This window comes from Nannobrachium achirus (assembly GCF_963921795.1).
Source record: "Nannobrachium achirus genome assembly, chromosome: 11".
Classification (NCBI taxonomy): Eukaryota; Metazoa; Chordata; class Actinopteri; order Myctophiformes; family Myctophidae; genus Nannobrachium; species Nannobrachium achirus.
The window spans coordinates 49,875,085-49,885,112 of NC_137820.1; the positions used below are offsets into that span (position 1 = coordinate 49,875,085).

Genomic DNA, 10,028 nt, shown 5'->3' on the forward strand with positions numbered 1-10,028 from the left:
AAATCGTCACTACTGTCATCTGAGGACCCCCCCCCCCCCTAAAATCATGTGGGCAGCGGGGTCCTGACCCACAGGTTGAGAACCCCTGTTGTAGACTAAGCTAGTGTATGTCGAGGTCAACAGCACTATGATGAACCAATAATAACTAGTGATAGAAGGTCAGACCCCATAGTGATCATGTCATCAGGGGCGTCACAAGGGGTAGGAAAGTGGGACTGAGTTACCAGGGCCCAAGGTGGAGGGGCCCTAGTAACTTTAGCTATTGAAAAATAGCAGATATACAAGCTCACAGCGCGGCACCGAGTGCCGCGCTGCGAGCTTGTAGATCTGCTATTTTTGAGTCGTGAAAATGTGCGCAAATCTTTGAATATATGTATTTTTTAAGTGAACATTTGTAACTCAAATTTTGCTTCTGGGGGGTCCCTGGAACTAAATATTTTGAGATGGGGGGGTCCTTCACATGAAAAAGTTTGAGCATCACTGACATGAAAACGTATAGGTTCCGAACGGAACCATGTTTATTTAATACCGGAGGACAAGGTCCCCCTATGGGATAACCAGCGCCATCTGGCGCTGCAACAGAGTAAAACTCATAAGCTCCCGTACGAGAAATATCATTTGTCGGTAGGGCTGTCAATCACAAACGAGGGCGCCGCCCCCGAGTGTATAAAAGCCCTGCGGGCTATCATAACTTCCTCTAAAGCCGCACCTCTGCGCCCGCAACTAGCGAACCGAGGGGCTTTATTCGGGGGACCTTGTCCTCCGGTATTAAATAAACATGGTTCCGTTCGGAACCTATACGTTTATTGTCATACCTCCAGACAAGGTCCCCCTATGGGACTCATATACTCCCCGAGAAGTCATGAACCGACAAGACTGTCGTGCACACCGACCACATCCGGAAAGGAGGTCCTGTCAACCGACGTGACCCCTTTCAGGACTGATCCGACCCAGACCCACAGGGCCTGGGCGTGTTCAGACAGAAAAAGACCCTGACAGACCGAGGCCTGCCTTATGCACTAAGGGCAGACACAGGTCTACCTTATAAAATTGCAATAATATAAGGGAAAAACTCAGGGTCCCCCCACGTATCCTAGAGACAGCAGCATGCTATCTCAGGAAGGGGAGAGAGCCGCCCCACTACATAGTAGGAAGGGCAGCAGCACCCAGAACCGTATGCGCCATAGCAGAAGGCGCAACGTCCAGGTGATAGTAGGTCGCAAAGGTGGACGGCGAAGACCAATTCGCCGCTGCACAAATCTCCTCAATGGAGACACCTTTGGACAAAGCCCAAGAGGTAGACACACCCCTAGTACTGTGGGCCTTAAGTGCTTCCGGCACTTCAGACCCAGACCGGGTGTAAGCCAACCTAATAGCATCCACAAGCCATCTCGACAGAGTGGGTTTGGACACCGCTTTCCGTTGACGGGCATTCATGACCACGAAAAGCTGAGAAGTAGACCTGCTGTCCACCGTCCTATCACAGTAGGCCTTCAGGGCCCTAACTGGACAAAGACAATGAAGACGCCTATCCTCCTCTGATGCAAATGGAGGAGGATGGAAAGCCGTCAAAACAACAGGTTCCTTCGGGACCACTCGGTTCTTAGGAATAAAACTCAAATGAGGTTTAAGAAGAACCTTGGAGTCATTATTGAGAAACCTCATACAATCAGGGCTCACAGAGAGCGCATGAAGGTCGCTCACACGCTTAGCCGTAGACAAGGCAAGCAAAAGAGCTGTTTTGAAACTTAAATGTTTCAAAGAGGTCCTCCCAATCGGTTCAAAGGGTGCCTTGCAAAGGCCCTCAAGAACCACTTGTAGATCCCAAACAGGAAACAAGGCTCTGGTCACAGGTCTCAAATGGTCCACACCATGCATGAACTGGACCACCTCAGGGATTTTAGAAAGGCCTTTGCCTGCCACCCCCAGGTGGCAGGCATCAATAGCCGCTAAATAACCCCTCAGTGTAGAGAACGCCAGACCAAGGTCCAGGCGGTCCTGCAGGAAATCTAACACCTTCTGGGCCGAAGCTATATGAGCCACCACAGGTGGCTCCTGTAGCTCACACCAGTCCAAAAAGGCATTCCACCTTCCATCATACACAGCCCTAGTAGAGGGGGCTCTAGCACTCTGAATAGTGGCTACAACCATCGGTGAGAAGCCTGCTGCAAGCAGGTTCTCCCTCTCACGGGCCAAACCCACAGGTCTAGGCCCCGTGGGTCTGGATGGAAGATCTCGTCCCCTGCCTGGCGCAGCAGATCCCTGAGCAAGGGAAGCCGCCAAGGGGGTTGAGAGAGCAGTGGGGTGATCAGAGACCTCCACACTCCCCTGGATGGTGTCACCAGAAGAACCTCCTGGTTGGAACATCTGATCCTCTCCAGAGTGGGAAGAATCAGTTCCAGGGGTGGAAACGCGTAGAGAAGACCTTGTGGCCATTCGTAAGCAAACGCGTCCATCCCCAGAGGAGAAGGTCCCCTCACTGAAAAGTAAAGGGGGCACTTCGCGTTCTCCTGGGAGGCAAAGAGATCGACTCGCGGTCGACCGAACCTGGAGAAAATCTGCCTCACCACCGCAGGGTGGAGAGACCAATCCTCGTAACGAGGCTCCCCCCTGGACAACAGATCGGCGCCGCCGTTCTGAAGGCCCGGGACATGGGAGGCTCTGATGGACCTCAACCGAGGCAAGCACCAGAGGGTCATCTCGCGCGCCAGCTGATCCAGCGTCCGCGAGGAGAGGCCGCCCTGTTTGTTGAGATAATACAGGGCCGCCGTGTTGTCCGTCCTGACCAGGACATGGCAACCCCGGAGAAATGGTTCGAAATGCTTGAGCGCCAAGTAGATCGCCATTAATTCCAGATAGTTGATGTGGTACTCCAACATGGCCTGGGTCCAAAGACCCCTGGCTGAGCGCCCCTCGTGGGTGGCGCCCCACCCCGAGCGGCTGGCGTCTGTGGTGATCACCTTGCGTGACACCACTTCGCCCATGGAGACCCCACTTGTCAACAACGCCTGGTCCCTCCATGGGACCAGAGCGTCCATGCAGACCTGGCTGACTGTCACCTTCCTGTACCCTTGCAGGGAAGGAATCCTGAGCGCCAGTGACCACCGCTGGAAAGGTCTCATATGAAACCTGCCCAGACGCAGAAGTTGCACTGCTGAAGCCATCAGCCCAGTCAACTTCATGCACTCCTTGTACCTGACCACCTGGTTCAGTCGGAAGGAGTCGAGACAAGCCAGAAACCTGTCCACCCTCTCCGGGGAGAGGCGAGCGGACATGGTGGCCGAGTCCAGAGATATTCCTATAAAGGAAATCTGCTGGGAGGGTAACAACATACTTTTGCCAAAGTTGACGTTGAAACCCAAGGCCTTCAGGTGTGACAACACCAGATTGGTATGGCGCGCCGCTTCTGAGCAGGAGGCGGCGGAAATCATCCAATCGTCTATGTAGTTCGCCAGCCTGACTCCCTGATGCCTCAGTGGAGCAATGGCTGCCTCGGTCACTTTCACGAAAACCCGAGGGCTCAGAGAAAGACCGAAAGGGAGGACCGTGTACTCGTACAGGCGCCCCTCGAAGGCGAACCGCAGGAACTTCCTGTGTGGGGGATAAATGAGGATGTGCTGATAAGCGTCCTTCAGGTCCACTGAACAGTGGAAATCCCCCTGTCTCACTGATTTCATCAGTGACTCTGACGTCAACATCCTGAATTTGAACTTTTTCAAGTGCTTGTTCAGAGCACGTAAGTCCATAATCGGACGCAGCCCCCCTCCTTTTTTCTGAACCAGAAAATAACGGCTCCAGAAGCCTAAACGGCTCTGGTCGCGTGATAACTCCACTATAGCGCCCTTGCGCAATAGTGAGCTTATCTCCTCCCTCAAGGCATCGGCCTTCAAGCCGCGGGCTCGAGTATAAATAACCTTGCTGGATAGGGAGGGTTTTTTCGCGAACTGTAGTCTGTAACCCCGCGTCACCGTCCGAAACACCCAGTGATTCGGATTGCAACGTTTCCATTGCTCTGCACACTGTGCTAACGTGTTGCTGAGCAACGGAGAAGCCTTGGGGTTGTACCGCCTGAGCGGAACTACTGGGCCGGGAGGGAAAGGTTCCATATCCGGGCACGTATCCGTATCCGCTAGACGCCGGGCCGGAAGGCGCGGAGTCACCGGCGGAAAGAGCGTTTCCGTTTCCGGTACGCTTATTTCCGTATCCGGTGGGGGACGAACACGTGACCTCCAAGAAGCCTCGCTTGTTAATAATACATGCGACACACAACGTGGAGCCCGGGGGACAGGGTTCATCGCATAAGTAACATAATCCCCGGCTCGGGGAATTGTATTTACGTTTATAACCTGTGCTAAGGCCTTTATATGCTTCCTTGCGGGAAGACGAGGCCGACCCTGGGTGATATGTGTTGGCTTCTTCCCTGACGCTAAGACCAAACTCCTGTCCTGAACTAGAGTCGGCATAACAGTGCCGCTCGGTGGAGACAGAGGGGTATTGCACATCTGTGAATAGGAATTAGCTTGTCTGGGAACATTTTGCAAAGAGAAATATTCTGCTTGTAACCTGTCTGCATGACTGGAGGAAGCGATATTTTCTGAGTGGAAAGAAATTCCAGCCTGGACTTCTCTACACTGGTTAAATTCATGCAAAATGGGGTCGTCTGTAGTAAAGCAGGTGGGTTTGAAATAAACAGGCATTGTTTCATCAACACACTTTTTATTACAGGCACTGGAGGAGAGCACAGAGGAGGAGTAAACATTAATTTCTTGGCATGAGAAAAATTGTTTGTATTGTCCAAACGTCTGCGCTTGCAAGGGGGGGTCCCCTGAAATTTCAGGGGGACCCCGCCAGAGTCCAGTGTCACTTTCGCGGCGGCTTCCCACGGGCTTTGTGGGAGCTGGCCGGTATCCCGTGCCTGGGAGGGTGGCGGGATTGAGAGCGGGCCTGAGCCCCCGCTGCAGTGCGAGGGGGTCCCGCGGAGGAAGAAGAGGGGGTCCTAGGGGGATTGTGCTGTTTCCCCTGTTTGGAGGTAGAGCGCCCCCTGTCAGCCTGACCAGGGGCCTTGCTCCGTCCCTGTCTCTTTTCCTTTCTGGGTACCTGGGGGTCCGTCGTGGCTCCCAGGAGCTCCAGAGTGATCTTCTTATCCGCCACCTCCTGGCGGAGAAGCTCCAGTCCACCGCCCATGAGGGAGGTAGGGTGGCCGGGGAGGTCTTGCAGGACCTTCCCGGTCTCCTCTCCGGAACTGCCAGGACACTCTACCTTGTCTAGCCACCTGGCACGTTCCGCCTGGATGCAATAATCCATGCCATGTCCAAGCCACTCGATCGCGTGGACATTCAGGTCCATCAGCATGCGTAGCGACTTGTCCATTTCCTCCACCAACACGTCAGGCACCTCCCGCATCTCGCTGAGGAGGCGCCTGGTGGAGGAAAGCAGCAGCTGGGTGGCGTTCATCGTCCTGGCTGCCAGCGCGGACGATCTGTAAGAGTTCCTCACCCTTGAAGACTGCTTGTCATCAAAGGCTATGGCAAACCCAGGAGGCTTCTTACCCACGGCCAGATTGAGGGGAGGCCGGCCTCCAGGACCGGTCCGCTCATGGTTGGGCTTGAGGCTCCCTACCAGGGACTGGGCCATCAGCTTGTCCATGGGAGGGCACAAGGGGATTCCCGCCTTCTCTGAGTCGCGGTAATCGACCAGGAAGGGGAGCTTGGGGGGGTCCTTGTGTGTAGTCCAGGTTGAATGCAGGGCCTCTGCAAAGCCTGGGACTAGTGGTAGCTTTTCCATCCGACGCGGGGGAGAGGACTCCAAATCCTGGCCCAGGAGAGGAATCCTAGCCCGTGGTCCGAGTGGCGCATCTCCGAGTGGCAGCTCCAGACCACAACGGATGGTGGCGCGTTCCAGCACCGAGAGCTCGTCCATGGGGATGGAGTCTGGGTCTTGCGCCGCTGCCCCTCTCGCCCCAGCCGGCATGGAAGGGGGGAGAGAGGCAGAAGGGGCTTGGGAGGACGCGGCGGAGATGGAAGCCTCGGCATGAGGAACCACCCTGGCCGCGCCTCCGCCCTGTCCGGAGGGGAAAGAGGACTCGTCCTCCTCCGAGTACTCACCCTCCGTGTCCAACTCCTCCATGTCGTAGTCCTCTAGCTCCGGTTCGTCTCCGTCGCTAGCATGCCAGGAGACGGGGCTAGGTGGCCGCATAGCCCGTAGCTGGGGGACGGAGAAGGAGAGAGGAATGTCACCGACGACTAGAGGGTGGAATTCCTTGGGGGGGACGGTCCAAGTTGTAGCTGGCGGAGAAACAACGTGGGCGGTCTTGCATGTTCTCTTCTTGGGCACGGCCCCAGTCGAGCCCGTCGGAGAAACAGCAGTGGAAACAGGGGCCGCAGACCCGCTAGCAACGGGGCTACCGAAGCTAGCAGAGGGCGAGGCCGCTGGAGGCCTAACCACGTGGCGAGAAGCAGCGCTGTGGCGTACAGCGCTGTCCGGCACACGAGGAGAGGTGTCTGGGAGGGTTCCGGCGGAGACCGTGGTGTGAAGGCCGTAGCCTGCGGCAGCGATCTCGCATCGTGCCTCGAGGGCTGGAACATCATACTGGAGGCATTCAGCACAGTTCACCCCCGTGGCCGGGGCCGGAGGAGACAGAGAGGCCAAGGCGTGTCCTACCCCCATGCAGACAATGCAGAACGGATGTGTATCTTCATTGGCGATGAGGCCTTTGCAGCTGGGAAGGCCGCACTTCTTCGGTACCCTAGCTAGCAGGCTGCTAACTGTAGGTCGACGAGCTGCCATCGTGAGCTAACCGAAGCTAAGCGAAGCTAAGCTAAGGCAGGGAGACACGTGGCAGAACGTACAGAGAAGAAGTAAAGACTCAAGGCGAAAGTGAAGAAAAAAGACCGAACTGTTAGGAAGAATAGAATTAGAACGTACAGGAGAATAATCTCTAAAGGCCAGTGGCCGACTTCCTAGTCAACGCTTAGGCTAAACTTTAAAGAAAATTATACTTATATGGCTGAGTTCGCGACACTAGTTGCAGGTAAGCAGAGGTGCGGAAGAGGAAGTTATGATAGCCCGCAGGGCTTTTATACACTCGGGGGCGGCGCCCTCGTTTGTGATTGACAGCCCTACCGACAAATGATATTTCTCGTACGGGAGCTTATGAGTTTTACTCTTTTGCAGCGCCAGATGGCGCTGGTTATCCCATAGGGGGACCTTGTCTGGAGGTATGACAATAAACAAACAGTTTGTTTATAAAAAAGGAATTCCAAGCCTGATCCAGATTTCACACAAAGAATTAGGGTAAATTGAGTCAAGTGGTAAAATGAGCCACTCAGTGTTTTGAGGAATCAAAAAACAGAATCATGTTTTTATTTATTTATTATGCAGCACGAAATATAGGCAAAGTGGATCTTAACGAGTCTATAGCAAACAACAACATCGAGTTTGTACGGTACAGAGTTACAGACTCGTAAGAGTGCATTTGGAGTGGACCCCTGGTGGGGCCCCGGACCTGACGTTGAGAACAGTATTTCAGATTCAAAGTTTGCGCATTTTGCGCATGCGTGCAGTGCCTTGAATTGGAGTCGGAACTGTTATGGTGGAACGTTGACACACAGGATATTCAGATCCATAATCAACTTATCTATGAAGACCACCGATTCACCGGTCAGCCGTCGGTTAGTTTAGGAGCGCAAAAAGCCAGTATAAAACCTTCGTCGGTACTAAAGCGTGATGAAGACAGACACAGAGGTTCATTTAGATCCTTGTCAACCGCTGGTTTTCTTTGACTTGGAGACAACTGGACTCGGTGAGGTGATAATACTTTCAGAAGTGGAGTGTCCCATGTTTTCTGGTTTACAGGGAGGGAGGTAGACTACCATAGATGGTATCTACTAGACATCCTCCTAACTACTAGCCCTTAATGCTTGCATGCGTTTTATGTATTTGTGTTGCAGTGCAATGGAACAACAAACTAGAAATGTCGCCCCCTGGCCGTCGTGTTTGAACTTCCTGTAAATTCGACGTTTTCATACCAAAACAGTTACCTTTATAAGCACTTGCCGCCTTTGTAATTGTGTTACCCCTAATTTTTTAAACTAGAGAGGAAAATACATTATTGTGTGTGTGTGTGTGTGTGTGTGTGTGTGTGTGTGTGTGTGTGTGTGTGTGTGTGTGTGTGTAGTTGGACAAAATGTGAACAAAATATTTTCCCAAATATGGATGACTGGACTGGACTGATGTCTGACATCAATCATAGATGTCTTATGTTATAGACCACATGAGACTCACACAAAATATGTCCTAGCCATAAATTATAACTACCAGGAGAGGGTGCTAATATTCGGAGGTTATGTCATAACCTCCGCATATTAGCATCCTCTCCTGGTAGTTATAATTTATGGCTAAATATGTCCATAGGCCTATATGGGCATTCCAAGCTATGGGCGTAATATTGATGACATCAGGGATCTCCATATATGGGCATTATACAAGGCTGAAGGGACAAGGACGGAATGTGATGTCACAAAAATGTGATGTCATAGGTCAACTATAGACATATGGAGATCAGGGATCTATATGGGCAAACAAGGGACAAGGACGGAATGTGATGTCACAATTGTGACGTGACAACGATGTGATGTCACAACAGGTCAGCAGCTATAGACATTTAGGCGTTACGGAGATAAGGACAAGATACGGACAGGACAATGTGGTCGCAAAAAAACGTGGAAGATATTTGGCACAAGCGTCCTCGTAGAAACTGATTAAATTATGGGAGGTCTAGGTCAGGGACAAACGTAACTTCTTTTCTAATAAGACGAATGTTAACATTTAGGTTACAATATCACATTTTGAGAAATATTTACAAGATGCATCACTAAACCAATTACCTAAAATGTACTAAATAGATAAAGTTTCTGTGACTGTTGATCGATAAATTGATCAGTTGATTAATCGCTTCACCCATTATGTATTGGTCATCCCTTTCAGGAGAGAGCTGTGAAATCATCCAGCTGGCCGCAGTAAGCGGAGGTCACTCCCTCAACCTCTTCACCGTGCCCCGCAGTCGCATGCAGCGCGGCGCCGCCAGAGTCACTGGCTTCAGGGTCCGCAGACACCGGCTCTACCTCCACCGGCAGCCCGTCCCCACCAACTCCCTCCAGGAGGTCCTGGTGGCCTTCATCGCCTTCCTCCGCATGCTGGGGCAACCGCTGCTCGTCGGCCACAACATCAGACGCTTTGACTGCCCGGTCCTGGCCAGAGCGCTGGACGAACTGACGCTTAGAGCTGAGTTTGAGTCTTCAGTCTCGGGCTGCCTGGACACCCTGCCTCTGGCTCGGGACGTGCTCAGAGACCGTGGCCTCCGCAGTTTCCGACAGGAGAACCTGCTCAGGGAGGTGTTAGGGATGGACTACAAGGCCCATGATGCTTTGGAGGACGTGCGTGCCCTGCAGACGCTCTACGGACGGGCACTTCAGCCCGACCTGACAATTATGCACAGGCATGCTTTCGCTATGGAAGCTGTGAAACGGACGGTTTCGAAGCAGCCCACATCTGGTCAATCTGTGGCTTCTCGCTCATTACCTGAACAATAAGTAATGTTAATTGAGGGTGTGCTTCGTGTTTCTGTGTGCCATGCTGGCACACAGTAACACCTAACACTGGAGCTTTCTATAGCAGTTATTTATGCCAAAATAACTGCTGTGAAAAGGTTTTCTAAACAGTTTGACCTACCCAGCACAACCACCTTCTTCTATTGATGGCCAATTTAGACTTTTATTGTCGTATTCCTGAGTCAATAATTTGATGACCGGCAGGTTGGATGGAGACGGTTGGAGATTTGCGTAGTCTCCTACCGGAGACATTAGCATCTTTCAGCTGGTCATCAAATTATTGGCTTAGGAATGTGAACTAGGCCTACTCCTTTTAAGGCCATTTCCATGTTTGCTATTGCTGAAGGGGAGTGTTACTCAATCCTCATTACTTTCCCAGTCCAGAGTTTTCCCAGTCGATAAAACCTTGTTCATCAATCC

General features: G+C 52.4%; 1 protein-coding gene across 1 annotated transcript; it reads left to right on the forward strand.

Annotated features, from left to right (window-relative positions):
• Positions 1-7,675: 7,675 nt before the first annotated feature.
• plex9.2 (PML-like exon 9.2) lies at positions 7,676-9,680 on the forward strand. Its single transcript, XM_080736168.1, has 2 exons — positions 7,676-7,801; positions 8,986-9,680. Exons 1-2 carry the CDS (start codon positions 7,726-7,728, stop codon positions 9,588-9,590), a joined length of 681 nt encoding a protein of 226 aa, XP_080592294.1. The 5' UTR covers positions 7,676-7,725; the 3' UTR covers positions 9,591-9,680.
• The last annotated feature ends 348 nt before the right edge of the window (positions 9,681-10,028 follow it).